Below are 22,253 nucleotides of genomic sequence, written 5' to 3'. Positions count from 1 at the left end.
TACACTTGTTTGTGTGTGTGTGGTGAGGGTCTTCCAGCATGGTCCGCTAGAAAAGAAAGAAAAAATAGACCTTTGGCTACATATAAATGTGCGGATCTACATTTGCAGTCTATTTCTGTAATTTTACCATCTTAAACTTTCAAAATTATGTGAATAAAAATGTCAAATGAAACTGTAAAATTCCATAAAATAAGTTTATTTATTAGAATTTTTTTTTTTTTTTTTTTACAGTGTAGGGTGGTGTAGTCTAGTGTAGTGTTTCTCAACAGGAGTGGCACTACCCCAGGAGGTATCAGGGGGTGCTGGAAACAATATTGTTCTTGGGGTGTTCTTGGGGGGGCGTTAAAAAAAATTGCCTATAATATACACTACCATTTTAAAAAAAAAAGAAAAAAGTCAGTAATATTTTATACTGGGTTTGAAACAAATCTCTTCTGCTCAGTAAGGTTGCATTTATTTGATTGAAAAAAAAAAAAAAAAAAAACAGTACATCTACAATTTGAAAGAACTTCTTTCTTTTCTTTCTGTTTTCCTCTCATGCTAAAGCTCCATTACTCCAGCTTTCAGTATCACATGATCCTTCAGAAATCACGCTGATTGCTGCTCAAAAAACATTTCTTCCTTTGTAGCTGGCACACCACACTGACAGAAAAGCAAGATTTGAAATGGAATGGACTAACAACGATATAAATCAGGACAGCACTAAAATATGGAGCTAGACGAGTCTCAAAAAAGATAAATGCACACACTACATTCACATTTGCACACACAGGATTCATAAATACACACACAGGATACACAAATGCGCACACAATTCACAAATGCACACACAAAATGTAAAAAGCACAGAAGACTCACAAATGCAAACAAAATTCACAAATGCACACAAAATTCATAAAAACACACACAATTCAGAAATGCAAACAAGATTCAGAAATGTATTTCTGATGCACACACAAATATACCTCGATATACAAACTGCTTGCGGTCTGTGAACTTCACTGCATTTGTGTGTGAATTTTGAGACTCCACAACACAAAATTGGGGCCAATAACTGCACAAAAGCCCGAGCTGCTACCTCGGATTGGGGCGACAGACCCTGTCAAACAGTCACTTAATTCACAAGAATGTCAACTTTATGGAAAGATACTAGCCTGACCCTAGCCAGCTCACTAGCTAATGTTGATAGTTGCACAATTAAACTGGTTAACATTAACAATTAAACAACATCTCATAACAAGGAGATAACTAGCTAAACACTTTAAGTTATACCGCTCCCCTGTTATTGGCAGAAGCCATGTTGAGGTCTCAACCAACTGAAAGACAGAACTCCACCGCGCTAGCTCACGCTCGCGACACAGGCATATCACGCTGTGTGAACGTGCTCATGTGATTGGCTTAGAAGTAAACAATCCCCCGCGTGGGGTGTGTTCTTGTGATTGGCTAAAACAAGGGAGATATCTGATTGGTTGCTGATCATTCCCCGTTTAAAAAAAATGCATTTGTGTGTCGAGCCAAGTCAGGGGAGTCTCAAAATGCAGTGAAGTTCACAGACCGCAAGCAGTTTGTAAATCAAGATATATGTGTGTGTGCATCAGAAATACATTTCTGAATCTTGTCCTGTGCATTTGTGAATCTTGAGTGCATTTGTAAATGTTGTTTCCATTTCTGAATTGTGTGTATTTATGAATTGTATGTGTATTTATGAATTTTGTGCATTTGTGAATTTTGTTTGCATTTGTGAATCTTCTGTGCTTTTTACATTTGTGTGTGCATTTGTGAATTTTGTGCGCATTTGTGTATCCTGTGTGTGTATTTATGAATCCTGTTTGTGCATATGTGAATGTAGTGTGTGCATTTATCTTTTTTGAGACTCGTCTAGCTCCATACTAACATAGTTTTGAAAACGAGGAGCATATGTTTCCCATCTTATTACTTAGATTTCTTGTAAGTATTTGTAAGCAAACTTTGAAATATTCTCAAAAAATCATGAAGTACAGTAAAGGAGGCTTTATATCTCTTCCATTTGTATGTATAAATGTGGCATTTACAGACCAAAATTACCATGTCCAATGTCAGAAAATTAAGGAAATTCAATACCTTCAGTAGTCGGTGAAGACAAATTAGACTACTTTTTATTTGATGGGAGAGAGGTTAAAGCTCTGGGCTGCTATCCAGAAGGAGAGAGGTCCAAACTAAGGTGTGATCCATGAATTATGATCACTGTGCTCTTAAAACAAGGCACTTATCGTAAGGTTACTTCAGGAGGATGGGAATACTGAACCGGTGTACTGTAAATCCCACTGAATCATGGATGACAAATTAGGAGATTACCTCCTGTTTTTGTTTCAGCGGCCGTGAACCGTACGGGTGTATTTATATCAGGGAGAGCGAGTGCACTAGGAGCTCACGGTGGGTTATTTTAAGAGTGTCCCTTAATCACTCCTGCTTGACATGCTCTCACTGATAGTCAAACCTTCTCAGAGGAACACAGGAAGGCCTGCCGTTTCCCTCCGTTCACGTCACGGTCACAACTCTTTCACAGAAGGGTTTTACACATCTATATGCAGCCTTGACACCATTAGCAAACTTGTGCGCGTACTTATATACCATCAAACACAGCGCCTCATGCACACGGAGCTGTAAACACTCCTAAACCACTGCAAGCCCAAAATACCCCCCCGCTGAACTTCTGCAGCACTGCACTGAATGGAGAATGACCTTGTGCAGAGGAGTGTTTGTGTGAGGGGTGAAAGAGGACCACAGGACATCCCTAGCATGACAGTTTTATAAAATTACAACAAGACTCCAAGAGAAAGTGAATTATTTTAAAGGGGACACGAACCATCTCATTTATTATTATTATTTTTTTTTTTTTTTTTTACTGTTCTCTAAGGTTCTCTTATAATGTTTTCAAGATTTTTCACATCCAAAAAAACAGCACTTTTTCCACATTTGGTCATGCTACAGTCTTATTCCAAAATGGATCAAATTCATTATTTTCCTTAGATCTGAAGCAGACTTCTTTCACGTTGCCATTATAGGGTATTTATTAAAACTAAAAAATGAATCACATGGACTGCACAGCCTTTGCTCAATACCTTGTCGAAGCCCTTTTTGGCACCAATTACAGCCTCAAATCTTTTTGGGTATGATGATGCGACAAGCTTTGCTCATCATTCATGATCTTCATCACAGAATCGGTGGGCGGGGCTAAACAGCCAGCGCTGTAGAAGCAGGTGCTGATCATCTTCTGTGGAGGCGGGGCTTATCCACACTGTTTCATCATAGTGTTGTATATCCCACAAGTGTCGTTTGGCAGACAGCATAAGCTGTTCTTTGTCTGACAAGCATGTTTTGAGTTCTGCAAATTACAGGATTGTTTTTATAGCACAATGACCTCTTATAGTTCAAAAGATCAAGAAGTTTCTCAGTTCATGACCCCTTTAAAGAAACGACACCACTTTATGCAAGATTTTGCATTTAAAGTGTGTAAGTGAAGCATTCCTATTGCACATACTTACTGTAGGGTGACTAAAACCCTTAACATAAAGCACTAAACTTCAGTGTGTGTTTTCAGTAGCATGTGTCTAATCTCAGGTCCAGTTGAAGCTTAAATGCTTCCCATGAGCACTTCACTGAGTCCTCAAGCAGAACCAGGCCATGAACTTGCCTCCTCAGATCTCATCGTGTCTTTATGTTTCCGGCTTGGCTTCGGTCTGTGGAGAGAGTCTCAAAGTCCCATAACCCCTGCACACACTCCAGCATGTCTCCCCCTTTCATACGTGCATCAGATTAAGCCTTTCTAAAGTCTTTTTTGCAGCCCTTTGTGGATCCGATAGACATGTGTTGGTGTGTGAGCGTGTGTTTCGACCATGTGAGTCACGTCCTCTCCATTCTGACTCCATTCTTTCTTCTAACAAGGCAAAAACACCAGCGAGTCCCTGACCTGTGCTGCTTTATCCTGTTTCATCAACAACACACACACACCCTTCTGATTTACTCCTATTTTAGTCAAAGTCTCAACTCTGCTCTGTGTTGATGCACATTAGTTATTTTCAGACACTGATGCTGCAGCTATTTATGCATTAACACAAATGGATATATTTGGAGACCTGGCAATGGATCCAAGGTCAAATAACATGAATTAATAATAATACACACTATTAATGGAGCTTGATTGAAGGTGGGGCCTTGTTATAGCAACCTTGTGTGTTTCCCAAAACCATTGTTAGCTAACTATAGTTTGCTTTTAGATTTTTTGTTTGTGCATTTACTTACTTTAACTTTGATACCATGTTTTTTTTCTTTTTTAAACTGAAATATGATCCCCTTTCAAAAGACCTCAATTCTTAAAATATATGCAGCTATATAACTTAAGACTAATTTGTACTCTATGATAAAAACTGATATTAAAAATAAATAATACAATAAATAAACGTAAAAAAATAAATAAAAAAAATTCATTAGTAGCTCTTGTGAGTGTGAATGTATGTGTGTTGTATTATCTAATGTCTATGTCTTGAGGACCCCCTCGAAAACCAGAGGTCTCATCTCAAGGGGTTATCCTCAACAATACATTTCAAATAAAAGTATATTGAAGTCAACATATTATAATGCGTACCCTTGTGAATTTAAATGAATTAACCTTTGATTTATACCAGGGTTTTGTATGTGAAGGACCCCCAAGTATATTTGATTCTCATACAAACTACCTCACTTCTTAAAATATAACTGCAGTCTGCAGCTCTATATTTCAGCACACATTTGTACCCTGAGAGAGAAATATAGTGTGGTATTTGAAATTTCATTAAATAATTGGTATTTTGTAATATTGTTATACTAATATATATATATATATATATATATATATATATATATATATATATATATAATTAATCTTAAATATGAATCTAAATTTACATACATGCATAAATAAACAAACCTCAGAATTTTTCATGGACCACAGTTAAAAAAACCAAACCTTTTCATGTATTCATTTATGAATTATCTGTTTAAATGACTATAGAGTTAAGAGTATTAATGTTGACAGGGACACAGACTGAACATTAAAAGTAGTTTATTATTTTATATCACACTGCTGTAATGAATGTGTTTGTGTGTCTCATACTGTATAAAGCTTCTGTCCTGGTGAGCGCATCACTTCCTGCAGTGCTGCTTCCCTGCTCTCGTCTGCACGCTCAGTCCCGCTCAAACACAGGGAGGGCTTCGTTTAGCTCACCTTTTCCTGAATACTCACTCTTCACATGTGTACAGCAGGGAACAATTAAACCATTAAACACTTAAAGGTCAAGTGTGTCACTTCTGCACCGCATACAACTGCACAAATAAACTGGGACACGAGAAAGCACCTCACTATGAAAACACATCTGTACTGAATGTAGAAGGTGTGAGAAGGTTTTCTTATTTAAGGTGTTTCCACGAACATCACCAGCCATGAATCCATCACCCGGTGGATCATGATTGGCCTGCACATCTGTCCATCAGCCCTGTGACACACACACACACACACACACACAGGTCAATCACATGACACCGCCTGAGGTGCTGAAAGAAAAGGTTAAATAGCTCATTCTATCATATTTTATTTGATTAACTGCATTCTTCTGATGTTGACCTAAATTTTAAATATTCTGCAGCTCAACTGAACTAAAACTATTACAAATGGTTTTCAAAAATGGTAATAATTTTAATAAAGAAAACAATAAATATTACATGAGAAATGTAACCAATAAAAATTCTGCTATTCTTTTTAACTGAATTATGCTTAAGTTAAAGAAATAAATAAAATAACGCTAAATAGAAATATTGTAGACAAAGTTAATATCAATCTATAAAACAACAACAACAAATTAAGTTTTGCCTTGGTAGCTAAAGCTTCACAACTAAAAAAACAGAAATAAAAATGGAGTAAAATATAGATTTAAAAAAAATTAAAATGAAATGTTGCCTGGTCATCTAACTGATATAACTTATAAGTTATAAATTATAAGTTACTTAAAATAAAACTTTAATAAAAATAAATTAAAGCTTAATTCTTGAATTTTATTAGATATAAGATAATATACAAATATAAGATATAATGTCGCCTTTGTAACTACCTAAAATAAATAAATTAAAATTATAAAAATGACTAAAACAATCTTAAAAGTTGAATGAATAAAAAAAATAATACACACACAGATATACATATACACACACACACACACACACACAACAAATTTGTCTTTTAAATCACAAAAAACAAAACGTAAATCTGGTTCTGTGATTACAGCTAAATCGCCATCACCTGCTTTCAAATGGAGCGCCATTTAATAGACAGAGCCGTTCATTATCCCAGATGAACGCAATATCGCGTAGCTTGTCAGTGATCTACGGCTCTGTCTATTAAATGATGCTCCATTTGAAAGCAGGGGGGTATTCCAGAAAGCAGGTTATGTGACATACCTGGGTATGTTTAAGAGTAAGTAAGCGGATAACCTCAACTTTCGGTTCCAAAAATGGAGGTTACTTTCAGGGTATGTTAGTTGTCATGGCAACTCACTCTCTGAACTTAACCTGCTCCAGAGAGGGTTAGTTCACTTCAGCGAGCCTTCAGATAGCACACAACATTATATAATATTACAATATGTAATATAGCCTTTTATATATAAAGAAAAAAATGTAAATAAAATATTATACATATAAAGATATATATATTTGATATGTTAATGAGGAAGTGCTAAGTAATAAATAAGGTAATATATTATTCTAAAATTATTATTTATTTTATTGGCATATATAAGAGTTATCTGTATAAATTATAAAACACTATGACAAGGTAATGTTTAACTCGACAACAAACAATATAATTCACATTCTCATGGATTAAAGATTAAATGGAAAAAAAAAAGAAAAAATATTGCACAGCCATCAATAAGGTGGCGATATGCACTAAACATGTAAACAAGTAATGGACAAAAGAAGAAGAAAGAAACAGCTTGGCGCGCTTTTTCTTAGCGTCTGTTTCTATAGTGACTCGTCGATTCGTCACTCGGTTGAGAATGTCTTGAGTCTTAACATGGAACATACTCTGAGTTGATTGAACTTACTCCCGGACACGTTTTTGGAACCGCATACCTCGAGTAAGCAAGGTTTGGGGTTAATCAACCGAGAGTTCAGGGTTTAGGTAACGGTAAGTTAACCCTGCTTTCTGGAATACACCCCAGGTGATGGCGATTTAGCTGTAATCACAGAACCAGATTTACTGACTAGAAGAATCACTCTTCCATAAGAAAAGTGCCTCACACGGCTCTGTGAAGTGAACAATGCATTTTTGTACTGTTGTACATAGAAGCAGTTCTGTGCGGATGACGTATGAGAAAAATAAATAAAACTTCAATATTATATATTTAATAGAGGAATAACACAGTCACTGACAGGTGTGATTGACAGGTGTACCTGCTCTGCAGCGTCTCAGAGGGCAAACTCGAAAAACACTCCTCACGAAGCCCAAACACGCCGTGATCTCCTCCTCCATCTGAAGACACAGAAGAGAGAAGCAGCAGCACGTAAACAACTGAAGGGTGTGTCTGAGACTCAGTATAAACACTGACATTATAACAGATAAATCATCCGTCAGTCCAAACGCAGAACGAGTGACACACATTCCTTCACACTGAAGACAAACGCAAGAGCTGCATAAACATGCACACAAAAACACTGTTTTATGACGAATAAAGAACTTGTGTGTGGCCCCTCAAGGGAGAGGAAATACTTCTGGAAACTAAGGGTAAACAGGGTCATAAATTATGTTCTGTCAAGGTCCAGAAGGAAGTATAAAAGACATCATCAGAATAGTCCATCTGCCCTCAACGGTCCAAGGCAAGTCTCTTAATTAAAAGCTTGTACCTGTCTGGCCTCCAGCAGAGGATCCCATAGATGTCTGTTCACTCTGCACACATCTGCACCTCTAACACTTTGCACGCACACACACACACACACACGCGCACACCAGGGCAGAAATAACAGTACAGGAGGAACAACAGTCTAAATCAGCACTAAAAAAAAAAAAATTAAATACATAATAATGTAGGATTTACTTAATTATCTGTGATATTTACTAGCAAGAGTCAACATTTTTTTTTTTATAAATCTCTCATCTGAGGGCCTCACCAAATTTCCAAGGGGCCTTAAGACAATGTATTAATTATACAAATATAATAATGCACAGAATATGAATCATTAATTTATAAAAAATAAAATCACATTTAAATTGCTAAACAATATAATAATGAGAAATTATCTGGGGTGCCTCAGGGCTCAGTTCTTGGACCACTTCTCTTCTCTGTCTACATGTCCTCATTAGGTTCTGTTATTCAGAAATATGGCTTTTCATACCACTACTATGCTGATGACACTCAACTCTACCTCTCAATCCATCCTGATGATCCGACGGTAGCTATTCGCATCTCAGCTTGTCTAACAGACATTTCTTCCTGGATGATGGACCATCATCTTCAACTCAACCTTGCCAAGACAGAACTGCTTGTGATTCCAGCAAACCCATCGTTTCATCACAATTTCACCATCAAGTTAGGCACATCAACCGTAACTCCTTCAAAAACAGCTAGAAGCCATGGAGTTATGATTGATGATCAGCTGACTTTCTCAGACCACATTGCTAAAACTGTCCGATCCTGCAGATTTGTTTTATTCAACATCAAGAAGATCAAGCCCTTTCTTTGGGAACATGCTGCACAACTCCTTGTTCAAGCTCTTGTTCTGTCCAGGCTGGACTATTGCAATGCTCTCTTAGCAGGTCTTCCAGCCAATTCTATCAAACCTTTACAATTAATCCAGAACTAAGATTAATTTTTAATGACCCCAAAAGAATACACATCACACCTCTGTTTATCAGTTTGCTCTGTCTTCCAATAGCTGCTCGCATAAAATTCAAGGCATTGATGTTTGCCTACAAAACTACCACTGGCTCTGCACCCATTTACCTAAATTTGTTACTTCAGACTTATGTGCCTCTAGAAGCTTGCGTTCTGCAAGTGAACGTTGCTTGATTGTTAATCCCAAAGAAGCACAAAGTCACTTTTAAATGAAATCTTCCCTTCTGGTGGAATGACCTCCCCAACTCAATCCCAGCAGCTGAGTCCTTAGCCATCTTCAAGAATCGGCTTAAAACACATCTCTTCCATCTTTATTTGACCCTCGAACTTTAACACTCACTATTCTAATTCTATTCTTAAAAAAAAAAAAAAAAAACGAACTACATTTCTAATCTTTTTGTAATGTATTTTCTTTTCATTTATTATACAATTATATAAAAAAGACCTCTAACACTAGTTTGCTATTCTTTTTCTAGTCTGTTTTCTTTTTATTTGCAGTTAAGCTAACTGAGACTTGCTATAGCACTTGTATATCATTGCTCTGTTTTTGTTTTGGATTGCTTCCATTGTTGTCATTTGTAAGTCTGTTTGAATGAAAGCGTCTGCTTAATGACTAAATCTAAATATGGGCTTCGAAAATAGTGTCATTGTGAGACCTTCAAGTAAAAAAGTGGAAAATCACTGAACTAAACTATGTTTCAGAGCAAGTTGTGAGGTTTAAGGCTTATGTTTACCGTTCACTAGGGATCTGTAACGGTGAGGTCACACCAGCTGACCCTTTGACCGTCCTGCCGTCAGCCAATCAGATGGTCAGATCGTGTCTGGATGCTGTGAGATCCTCAGCAGCTCTGGCCACACGTCGCTCACAGAGACGAGATTGGTCTGATGCAGAGACAGAGAACATGAGAGTCTGAGATCCACACACAACCCTGCAGCTATTCACTCACACACAACAACATAACCTAAAGAAATACTTCAAGACCAGAGGACTCAATCAGTTCTCCTGATATCAACAGCATCATTATACCACACTGCCCACATACAGAAGTTTTACATAAGAATATACAGTGTGACAAATGTGAGAATACATCATCTTTTGGCGTGTCATTCGCGGTGATGAAAGCAGTATGATCTGAGATGATCCAGAAGAGCTTCTTAAACTTCAATGGAAGAACAGTCACATTTCTTGTTTATTACACATAATAGCATTGCTTTGAACTACATAGTTTTGGCTTCTTTATGCAAAACTCCTAAAAGTAAAACGAAAACAAAAAAAAAAATTAACTTTGATTTTTTTTTAAGTGGTCCAAGACTTTTAATCCTCAGTACACTAGTCATAGAGACAATTTAGTAATAAAAAAGTCACGCATTATAAATGAAAAAATAAATAAGTATTTAAACACACACACACACACCAAATGCATAAACTCTATATCGAAAGCTTTCACTGACTCACACATGCCATGTTGAGACAGTTCTCAAAGCTACAGTCAGAGTAGGTGTCTCATCATAATGAGATATCAGAGCATCAGTCACATACAACACAGAGCCCTACACATCTCCAGTAGTGTCTTCTGCCGCCTGACAGACGGATCACCTCCAGAACATCACTACGACCGTTTCACATCCCAAACTATAGGCCACGGCTTCATCAGTCCTCCTCCAAAAATAACGTATCATGTTCTTGTTATTGCAGCCACATATACTACATAAAGTTGCCTTCTCTCAGCGGGCCGCCATTTCCCCGGAACTGTCACAGAGCAAGAAACCCGATTCGCCGAAGACATTCGAAAGAGGGCGGGCTCTGCTTGAGAAACAACCAATAAGAAGCGAAGTCAGGCGTGCGTCACGAGCGTCCGCTCAGTACGCAAGTGAATACACTCCCCGACAGATAAATGCGGGGCACATTCACATAAATTGATTTTACGGCGGACTGAAAAAAATACAATAAAAATACGACAGTAAAGGTTTATGAGCGCAGACCTACATATACTTTGAACCAAAGCAACCGAATATATTTAGAGAAACAAGCTGAAGTTAAACTTCTCTGCTCCATCACTTCTGCCTGATGTGATGCGTCTTTAAACGAGGTATAATAAATGGATAAACACCACCACCCTGATATTACTACAAGACCCCAGAGACCAAATGAAAACTGATAAGATATAATAACATTTTTGTAAGTGGATAATTAACAAACTAGTGCACTAGTGAGTGCTGTCTCCTGAGGGTGTAACCAATTATAGTTAAGCGAAAAACTACTACTAAAACGTGTTGTTAATAATAATAATAATAAAGGTTTACTATGCAGATTACAGCAAAACGTTAAAATTAACATTGAAATTTCAGTAATTACAATAAGCTCCATCCCAGTTCCGAGTAAGCAAATGTGTCAATCTGATTTTGTTGTTTTATATTAAACCACACTCCTTCCCTATTAGCTCTCAACTGCTTGGGTTCAGTGCAAAGGCTATACCTGAATGTAAAGTGAGTGTTTTATATGTGCATGGTCACTGAAAAGGCTAACATTGGGGAAAATGAACAAGCCTTCACTGCCATAGGAAGTTTACAAAACTAAGTAATGTTCAACAAGTGCACAGTGTTCCAGATATGAACACACAATCACGTAATCATTGATTATCATTAGTAATATTAAATAAACTATAAAATACCGTGACAGTGTTTGGTTGCAAATACAATATCAGTGAACATGAGGGATGCCACAATTAAAAAAAAAACACAATTCTAGCATCTAATCTTATGATTTTTAGATGGATATGTGTGCATGTCTGACACATTCCCTTCAAATGAATAAGAATCGACTGTAACAACACGATGTACTGTTAAAATCATGGTGTGGAGATATGATTAGTCTATTCTATGTTGCCCCAAATCTTTAAGGATAAGAGTCAGGAATACAAATGCAATATATAAAAAAAATCTTAATATAGAGCTTACATCAAGCATAAATGTCATTACTGTAGGGCCCAAAAAAACTTATAATCTTATAATATAAAGCAATAATCAATAGATAAACTCTGTAGAAAACTTATTGGACTTCTGAGAGAAGTCATTATGGCATATGTTGTGTGGAACGTCTGAAGGTTGTACCTTTGATGTGACAATGAGACCAGATTTTACAGTAAGATATTACAGTAAACTTGTGGTGCAGCTGGTATAAAACGTATAGAAGTTGATTTAACTGAAGAAGCGATTTACAATTTCATATTCTGTCACAACTGAAGACTGACTGCATACACATCCTGCAAATTCATTCTAAGTTTCATTGATTGTGCATAACATGCTGATGCATAAATGTGTTGGTTCTCTGAAATACTCCTTGCAATGAATGCAGATGTTTTCCAAATGAAGACACCAAACCACACTCATCAAATATTCAACATGTCAGCACTTGGAGAAAGAGTTAAACTATTTCTTTCTTACACTATGCATGAGAACTACAACAATGTACATGTTATATTCACATTTAAATGGTCAGACATTATTTGAAAAGCAGTGTTGTGAAAAGATGTACGGTCTGCTTTGGTTTTACTAACAATGCATGGTACATCACATTCTGAAAATGCAATGCATGAAACTGTGGCGTGTGTGGAACACAAAGACACTAGCTCACACATTTCAATCATGTGTACGCGATAAAGGTTTAAATCTTACTTCCTAAAGACAAATAACTATCTTTAAAGATTCATTGATTCAATGGTAAACTGAAAGTAACGAAACCAAACTAATTATTTCCTCAACTACCATTTGGACATAATATTCAGAGCGGTGTGTATTCATGCTCTGCACGTTCCTGTAAACCTGTTGGACATCATGAAGTTAGAAGACTTAGAGCTAAACAAAATGACAGAAAATAATCCAGGTATTCTTGAACAAAGCATGAGACCACCTGTAAAGAAAAAGTCTCCTTCCTTTCAATAATTTTTCTTGTCACAATGCTTTTATTAACAGAACACATTTAAGAACTCTATCAAGAAAAAAAAACCCGCTAAGGAACTCTTGAAAAGCACTGGAGAACTACCAAGAAGTTATTTGAACACTTGGTTAGCTAATACTGTACGCAGTGTGAGCCCAAATCTTCACATCTTAGTGAAGGCTGATAAAGTGGCTATATTTTTTTATCACTACAAGCCATTATGGTTGCTCAGCATTACATCTGTGTCAATAATTTATTCACGCAGGAATAAAGGTTGAAATCCACTGGCTTCGTGCACGAAAGTCAGAGTAACAGGTTAAAAGACCAAAAAAAACAAAACAAAAAAAAAATTCTGTAACCCTCAACAGCATAAACTAGTATTTTACATCAAAAAGAAATAAAAAATAAAAGCTAGTGTTATGGAGTGGAAAAGTGAAGTAACAGTTGCTAGAAGGAAAGAGATATCGTGTATCTACTTACAACTCATCCATAAACCACACACACACACACACATATACACACACACACACACACACACACACACACACACACATATATATACACACACACTCCACAACCAATCTTTCACATTACACCAATCAAACCGGATAACCACCTTTTACTTCGTTCATATTCCATTGATGTTTCTGGATCTCCACATTCTCCTCCTCCTAGTTTATCTTTAGGGGATCCGAAAACTTCTTCCACTGAGAAGAGTAGCGCTGTAACATGGGGCAGGTGCATGTGTATTTACAAGCAGTCTAACTCTCACGCCGAGATTAGCAGGTAATGCAACTTGCCACACTTCCTATTTCACACTTAGCAGTCATTCTGAGAGGCTAATATCGAGGGGGCTGAAAGGGTCTTTTGGGTGGGTTGAAAGGCCCACTGCTGAAACCAGCAGCAGGGCGCTTTGTCCCAGGTTGAAGGGGTTCATGGATAAGGGGCAGGGATCCTCTGGGAAACTGTGGGGAATGACGTACGTGATGCTGGTTTGGTAATGAGAGAAGGGACTTAGGTGAGGAAGGGCGGCGGGGTCTCTGATTTGGGGTGTGGAGGGGTAGGTGGTTGGGGACAGATGAATGAAGATGGGGTTCCCCAGCTGGGGATGGAGGAGTAGGTGTGGTTGGGGTAGAGGGCGATGGTGGTGTGGGACTGGGTCCCTCTCGAATTCTGCCCAGGAGGGGTGGAGGAACTCCCGGGGTCCCAGGATGGTGAAGAGGTGGGGTGTGATGCAAAATGAACTGCTCTTTCACCGTACCTTGGCGAGGGGGATCTCCTAACAAGGAACGGAGTTGGGGTTTGCCATCTCTGGGAGGGGCACGACCACCGCTACCTCCATGCCCCGCTCCATCAGGATGGAAGTTGGCAGGTGGATAGGGCAGGACTCGGTCTATAGGTACAAGGACACCACCAACCATAACAGAGGAGTTTGAGGAAAGGGAGAAGTCTCTGGAAGGAGGTGGGGTTTGAGGGATGGGAGAAAGGGGGGGTGGGACTGGAGGAATGGAAGAGGGAAAAAACTGAGGGGGAGGATGGTGCTGAGGAATGCCATGAGAAGGTCGTATGGGGTCCTTGTTTGGGTAGGGTTGAGGTGGACACTGCGAAGGGGGTGGAGGGTGAGCAGGAAGAGGAGGGACCAATCCAAACTCTTCAGAACTCTCATGGCTGCGACTAGCAGGGTGATGTGGAGGCAGGGCTTCAGTAAACTCCTCCTCTTCATACCAGGCCCCGCCCACTCTAGAACCCGCAGTGCTCCCTCTTCGCAGTGCTCTCCCAACCACGCGGATGCTTTCCACAGTTTGGATGCGGTTGCCATAATCAAGAGCTTTGTTTGGTGCTCCTTCACCAGAGGATGAAGAAACAAGAGTCTCAATGCGATGGTAGTTGTCTCCATTGTCAGCTGAAGCTTTCCTTTCCTTGTCTTTAGTCCCAACGTCGGATCCTCCACTTGGCCTGCGGGAAGATGCATTTTTCTCTCCATCTCTGTACATCTTTGCCTTTATTTTGGAATCCTGCACTTTGGCAGCTGATGGAAGATTCAAACACGATACTTTTCTCTTCAACCCTTCTTCCTCTTTGGTTTTACTCATGGCCTTGACTGGTTTAGTCGCACTTGGGCTAAAGGCGGGGAGTCGTGAGGGTGGTGGTGTGCGGTAATCCCTGTCTTTCCGCTCGTTTTCTCCCAGAGCCTCTCGTGGAGTGATCACGGCATCCCAGGGGTCATAGGCTGTAGGTGAAAGGTTACGACCTCCAGACAGACCTGCACTCTGGGGTTCACCGAGTTCATGGGGCGAGTCCATAACTTCATCTTGGGTGGGGGTGCTACCACTTTCATCTCGGACAGGGGTGCCATCCAGGTTATCCCCACCGACAAGGAGAGGGCTATTGCTTCCCACCTCATCCAAGCCAAGTCCCAGAGCGCTGAAACCAGGATTTCCCTGGAGGAAACTCTTGATCTTTGACTCCAGGCTCGGCAATACCACACCGTCAGTCTCACTTTCTTTCTTTCTCTCTTTAACTCGTTCCCTTTCTTTTTCTCTTTCCCTCTCTTTTACTTTCTCCCACTCTCTCCCTTTCTCCCGCTCAGACTCTCGCTTGACATTGTTGCCTGTGGGCTTTGGGGCCTTCTGAGTAGTTATGGTGGAAGTCGCTGGAGCTGTGGTGACAGCTGAAGATGATGAAGAAGAGGCAGATGAAGACGGAACAGGGTCTGAAGTGGTGAGAGCACCTGTACGAGCTGATGAAAGGAGAGAAGACAAACCTGTAAGATAGAGATTTAATAAGTATCAAAATAACTACTTGTTCAAACAACTGGTTCAGGGTTCCCTCATCATCTAACTTGACAGACAGAAATCAATAAGGATGTAACGATTAGCCGCGAGCACAATTTTAATACAATTGGAGTAGGAGTTTATATGAATTTATCTCCGAGGAACTGACTGCCTTTAGAAAAGTTTACATGTTATTTTCTTTTTATCTTGCCTTTGAATGATGCATAGTAAAGTATTGTTCATAAGAGCAACACTGTTTTGTTTATAGCAGTAACCCAGAAAACACCGTCTCGCTGTCTCAAGCGCCACCTGCTGTCAGAGAATCGTGAAATCTAAATCGTGAGTCGAATGAATCATTACATCCCTAGAAATCAATAGTGTACAAGAAATGTGTCCTACCCTGCAGGTTGGGGCTGTGGGTCTGTGTTTTGGTGAGAACATTTAGGATGTTCTCAGGAGAGAAATCCACTTTAGACAAGATGCTAGCCAGAGGATTGGACGAGGGAATGCTGCCAGGGGTCAAAGGAGGGGCTTTGGAGGAGGAGGCATGGCTGGATGGTGTAGTAGGTGTGCCAGGGGAAGGACGGGACACAGGACTGACGCCTGGGTATTGAGAAAGAAGAAAACACTGTAATGAACTAAAATGAGCAAACTCCTCTCAAACTCTTTCAGTGGCCTTTAGTTGGGTAGGAATGAGAAAGTTACACTTATCATTCAAAACATAAAAACAAAAATGTTCTTCGAAACCTGTCTGTTGTGCTCTACTTCTGGAAAACTCACCAGTGGTCTTCATTGCGTTGGAGATAGAGCTTAGAATGGAGCTGATCTTGCCCAGATCCACATTGGCCAAGTTCACCTGTAGGGGGGAGGGGCTAACGACAGGGGCAGGTACAGGTGTGCTCGTAATGGGTGTGGTGTTTGCTGGAGGCATTTGATTGGTTGATGACACAGACACCGTCTTTGTTGGAGTTGCCAAAATCTGGGAGGGTTTAGAAGTGGTGATCTGAGAGCTTTTTGTTACTGTATCATTCGTAATCTTGGACACAGATGGAAGTCCTGATTTCTCTCTTCTCGCATCAACTGGAGGACAAAATACAGCTATGTCAGTTAAATGTTACATTTTTGACTCATCTAAATTTCCCCTCATTTCTGCTTTCTCTTACCAACGATTCCTGCATTTGCCTTCGTTTCTTTTTCCTCAGACATGTCCATGTCCTCTATGTCTCTGTTGTCCTTCTGTTGCTCCAAACCTGTCCCTCCGTTTCCATCCCCACTTCCCAAACCTCTCCTGGAGCTCATGGCATGGAAGGGCGACTCTGAGCCGGTGGGGGACGGGGCGTCCTCAGAGGGGGAAGGCATGGGAGAGTCCTCCAGACTGGGCAATGTGGCCTTCAGAGCATCCAGCTTACGCTTCAAGCCACTGACGCGATTGGCGAAAGCTTTATACGCCTATGAGAAGCAATGAAGGGTTTGACAGAAGCACAATGAGGATACATAATAGAGCTGGAAAATATGGCAAAACATTTTTACATTTAAAATTTTTCAGGACATTTTTACTGATTCTTGATTTTTAACTAAACAACTTGAAAATGTAACCTCAGCATGGTTTAAGTAACTTAACTTCTCTATTAACCCTTGAGATAAAGAAAATGATATTCCAAGTGCACCACATATGAAATGGTAAACAAATCACTTGTTAAATATCTTTGCAGAAAAGATAGAACTACATCTTGTACAGACTTGTCTTACACATATATGTTCAGAAATAATATGTAGGAAAATCCTTAAAAATAAAAAAATACAAATAATCAAGAGTTAAGGTAATTAAAATTCAAAATGATTGAAGGTTTAACATCAGTAGACCATTATTAACTATAAATGTGACCCTGGAGACAAAAATCATAATCACAATCATAAGTAGCACAGGTATATTTGTAGCAATATCCAACAAAACATTGTATGGGTCAAAATTTTCCATTTTTCTTTTATGCCAAAAAAGATACTGAATATAGGATATTGAGTAAATCTCATTTTCCAGCAAGATATTTTGTACATTTCCTATCGTAAATATATCAACACTTAATTTTTTAATTGGTAATATGCATTGGCAACTTAATTTGAACAACTTTAAAGGCAATTTTTTTTTTTCAAAATCTTTTACCCTCAGATTTCAGATTTTCAATTAGTTGTATCTATCCTAACAAACCATACATTGATGGAAAGCTTATTTATTCAGCTTCCAGATGATGGTATAAATCTCAATTTAAAAAAAAAATATTGACCCTTATGACTGGTTTTGTGGTCTAGGATCACAAATGGTCTGTAAAAACAATGAACAGCAGCTTTCAGCCGGTCACCATGATGCAAACATGAAATATCAGACAAACAGTTGTAGTTCATTACAGGCTTTTAGTTCCATTGTGTTTTTTGGTAATATTTCTATATAAAATTGTGATTGCTCAATTTCTAAAAATAATATCGTGGCAAAATATACAATTCTAATTAATACATAAAATCTGAAGAAAAAAAAAAATCACCATCTAGACATCAGAGTTGACTCACATTGGCAACAATTTTGACCTCTTTGTACTGCATCTCGTAAAAGATGTCTGCGTTTCCCAGCGCCTCCAGCAGAGGGGGTCCTGCTTTCATCTGGCCCTCCAGGAACGTCACCAATTCCTGCAGCTTTGTGCTTCCCTCGTCAAAGTCCTTCGAGAACTTATTCCCTCCGGATTTATCTAAGGATGTAAGTTGAGAGAGAGTTTGAAAAGCTGCTCTCCAAGCAGTTATATAGTGCTGTTTTTGGTAAATATTACATTACCTTTTAACCTTTTGAGGGCCTCTGTGCTGCAGACGTCCACTCTGAGAGCAGCTAGCTGCTTCTCTCTTAAATCAGTCTCGTCCAGAGAGCTCTTGTAAGACGTTAACCGCTCAACAAAATCATGAGGCTGACAAAGAGAAAATACATTAATTATTATTAGTGTAATAATAATAATAGGGAAAAGTTCAATTAAATCTGAAGACAATCATGACTTACTACAAACTCTGCAACAATTTTAGACTTTAGAGCAGTTTTGGGGTTGACTGGAGCTGCAGATAAAAAACAAACAAACAAGTACACAGTCACATAATGCAGGGGTTTTCAAACTGTGGGTCTGAACCCAGTTGGGGATCAAAGAGTAGGACAAGGTTTCAATTTCCACATGTTAGCATAACAAAATTACAAAACTTCCCATTTTTTCCTTGCCATATCTTTACTATATACAGAAAAAGATGAGCCAAAAGTTCAAAAAATATTTAGAAGATAACGCTGAACATTTAACCAGTTTATAAGTAAATTTCTGTTTTAATAAGTTAATTTGTCATCTCAGTTTTTAGTGTTTATTTAAAATGAAACACAGTGTATTATTATTATTAATTTATATATATATATATTTTTAAAATTATTTCACAATTATTTCTCAAAACTATTTTAGATAGTTGCTATATTAAACTTTTAAAGGGGTCATGTTATGTTGCTTAAAATAACATTATGTTGTTTATTTGGTGTACTTAAGTGTGTTTATGCAGTAAAAAATAATAATAATATTTTCCCCATCATGTATATTGTTTCTCCTTTATGCCACACCTTCTGAAATGCATAGTTTTCTACAAAGCTCATCATTCTGAAAAGCGAGGTGTGCTCTGATTGGCCAGCTATCCTGTGCACTGCGATTGGCTGAATGCCTCAAACATGTGACGGAAATGTTACGTGTCCCGGTCAGAACACGGTGAGACAAAAACAATAAAACCCATTGCAAACGACCCATTTGGTGCATCCATAATGACTTCTACTGTGTTTTTATGCTGCGCCGCATAAACATAAATCCATGTCTGCATTTGTGATAAGAGAAACGACAAACAACAAGCTCTACTCTACACCATTTGTTCTCATTTCCAGTCCCCAGCTCTGCATATTTTGCATGTCTCTTTGTTAACACACCTGATTCAGATAATTAGCTCGTTAGAAGTGAGCTCCGTGTATGAACAGTGTTCCTATTGACATGGTCCCTACACAGTGTTCATTGCACCCTACTCCCTGAGCAGAGGAAAACTGTTGAAGTTTACCTCACTTCCGAAAATTCATTCATGGATTTGTGCTGCCAGTGTGACATCATATGCCTCTGTAAATAAATACAATTTAAATTCACGTCTAGCACACTTCAGTGCACTTACAACATATACGTTCTTTTCGAACTGGAATCCTGGCTGAATACACGGTGATGTCCACTTCGCAAGGCACTTACGTTTGAATAGAACAAACATCTGAAGCATAAGAGAACCATACACAAATGTGCAGAGCAAATCTCCCCACACAGTGACGTAGAAATGGGGTTGTGTTTATACAAGGCGTTTTATGGGGGTTTGGTTGACTTATCTTTTATAAAGAATATCTCTTTGGGTTTGAGTCTTTCCAACTTCACAGATCTTCTTTATGCATCAAGAGCTTGTAACACTCCAAAGAGAAAGGAAAACTTGAAATCGCATCATACTTGTCTAGATGAGTCGTGGAATGGAAACGTTTAGGAACCTCTGACTCTCTAATTTATTGTATAGCCATTTGTTCTGATACGCACTTGTCATTAAAGGGGTGGTTGACTGCTTTTTTTCCCTATGCTTGATTGTGTTTATGGGGTGCAGTGTTATATTATAATGAGATTATTATTGCTACTGTAAAATAATGTAAAATAATGTAAGGGATCTTTGTTTTAGTGCGTTGTTAAGAGAAGAGCGCATCCACAACAGATCCAACAGATTCTGATTAGCACATCACTTAGTTCGAGTTCACATGTGCATTTGGTCTTGTTGTACGCATGTCCACAACACATCTGACTATTCGGGTTGTAGCACGGGTGCATTGCAATATCGGAAATAGTCGAATGTCCTAATGCGTGTTAAATCCAATGGTTTTCATTTATTCCTTTAATGTTTGTCTTGTGGCCCAAACATAGTGAAAACAATTAGAAGAATCGTATTTTGTGTTGAACAGGTTGTTTTTGGAAATCAGAGCATAAAATAAAGCAGATCTTTTGCTTTATGGATAAAGTTTTACTGAAGTGTAACAATTTTATTTAGGCTATAGGCCTATAATTCATTGCAGGCTATAATCGACCTGTTTTAGAATACATTTTTTAAACATTTAAACATTTTAAACAATTTAATTGAGGAGTAGTCTAATTGTAAAGTTAATAGCCTAATTTTTAGTTTCCTCACAGGCTGCGTGATGCTTTATGAAATTGTTGCGAAGCAAATTATTTGTAATATTAATGCAATAATAAAGTAACTTAACAATAGCCAGAAAATAAGAAGTCTACATTAATTGGAAATGCCAAATACTCAATGATTTTGACAATATCTATAATATTTTGTCCAGTAACTTGTTGCCATTATTTAAGCATTATTTTATTTATTTGTAAGGCTGCTTTATGTTTGATTTATGTTGAAGTGTTTAATGCCTTTTAATGGTTGGAATTTTTTGGTAATCAGACTCTCAAGAAATTATGTAAAAATGTGGATTTAGATTTATCGTCCAAGATATCGGTTATTGGCTTGCATATTTAAGGAATTATCGGTTATCGTATTGGCCAAAATGTTCATGTCGGTGCATCCCTAATTACTAATTCATTATAAAAAGTTACTTTTTAAGCCCCTCCCTTGCATGATGATCTACCCCCCCACCGAGGAGCCATGCCCCACACTTTAAAAACCCCTGAAGTAAATAATACATTTATGAACAATGTGAATGTTGTTCATTTTATAAGGTAATTTTAATCGTATGCCTGTCTTTGCAGCAATGACATATACTGGAAGCGTACAACTCAGAAACTGACCAGGAGAAGACTGTTGCTCTTTCACTTTCTCCTTCTCTTTCTCCTTCTCTTTCTTTTGCAGACTGGCCTTGAGCTCAGAGATCAGCTCCTCAGGATAAATGTTCCTCTCCTGCCAAATACTGAAGATCCTGTCCACTGACTTACACACTTTTGCATCCCTACAAACACACACAGAGTTGGCCCAGAATGTCACTAGTTCAGTACCAATCACACTCTAGCACAGACATGCATGGGATTCACTAACTTGACCAGCAGGGCGGCGTCTGGCAGCACCTCAGCGAAGGTGTTTCGGTAAATTATAGCGTTCTTCCTTTTGCAGTTCTGAATGACATCGTTAGCGAGGTAGAAGAGATTGAGCCTGTGATTGGCATCCGCTGCACAAAGAACAAAAGGGAAACGGAAAGATTTATTAGAGTGCAACAATGTAATAATACAAAGAGCTTACGTAAAGCAATTCAAATTTCAGGTAAATGATATTGTGCAGACAGACAGCTGATGATGTGAGATTAATATAAACAGAGAACCCATGAATGTAATATAAATCAACAGAAATCTTCAGAGACCACAACATCATTCCCTGCATACATTCCTTTTTTGATACCCACAATGCACTCTGATTTCAAGTGCACATTTGGTGTATGCTTGCAAACACATTATTTCCAATACTGCAATATAAGTTGGCGAAACAAGGAAGCGACTTTTACAAGTGAAAGTGTAACTTTTTGCTTATTAAAGTGCATCTGTATGAAGATGTTCAAAACTAAAAGATTTT

At 38.4% G+C, this 22,253-nt stretch overlaps 1 protein-coding gene across 1 annotated transcript; it reads right to left on the bottom strand.

Moving 5' to 3' along the window:
* Nucleotides 1–5,063: 5,063 nt before the first annotated feature.
* On the bottom strand, nucleotides 5,064–21,921 carry LOC113085476 (regulation of nuclear pre-mRNA domain-containing protein 2-like; the record flags this gene model as incomplete). Its single annotated transcript, XM_026255147.1, has 13 exons — nucleotides 5,064–5,510; nucleotides 7,462–7,540; nucleotides 7,912–7,978; nucleotides 9,635–9,782; nucleotides 13,454–15,601; nucleotides 16,011–16,214; nucleotides 16,392–16,691; nucleotides 16,775–17,060; nucleotides 18,174–18,349; nucleotides 18,433–18,559; nucleotides 18,649–18,701; nucleotides 21,482–21,639; nucleotides 21,726–21,921. Coding segments are annotated over 9 exons (3,425 nt in total), but the record flags the coding sequence as incomplete, so codon positions are not given.
* Nucleotides 21,922–22,253: the final 332 nt, after the last annotated feature.

Source organism: Carassius auratus, unplaced genomic scaffold (genome assembly GCF_003368295.1).
Source record: "Carassius auratus strain Wakin unplaced genomic scaffold, ASM336829v1 scaf_tig00041663, whole genome shotgun sequence".
NCBI classification, from domain to species: Eukaryota; Metazoa; Chordata; class Actinopteri; order Cypriniformes; family Cyprinidae; genus Carassius; species Carassius auratus.
Note: the sequence above shows the minus strand (reverse complement) of the source record. Positions and strands in the feature narration are given on the sequence as shown.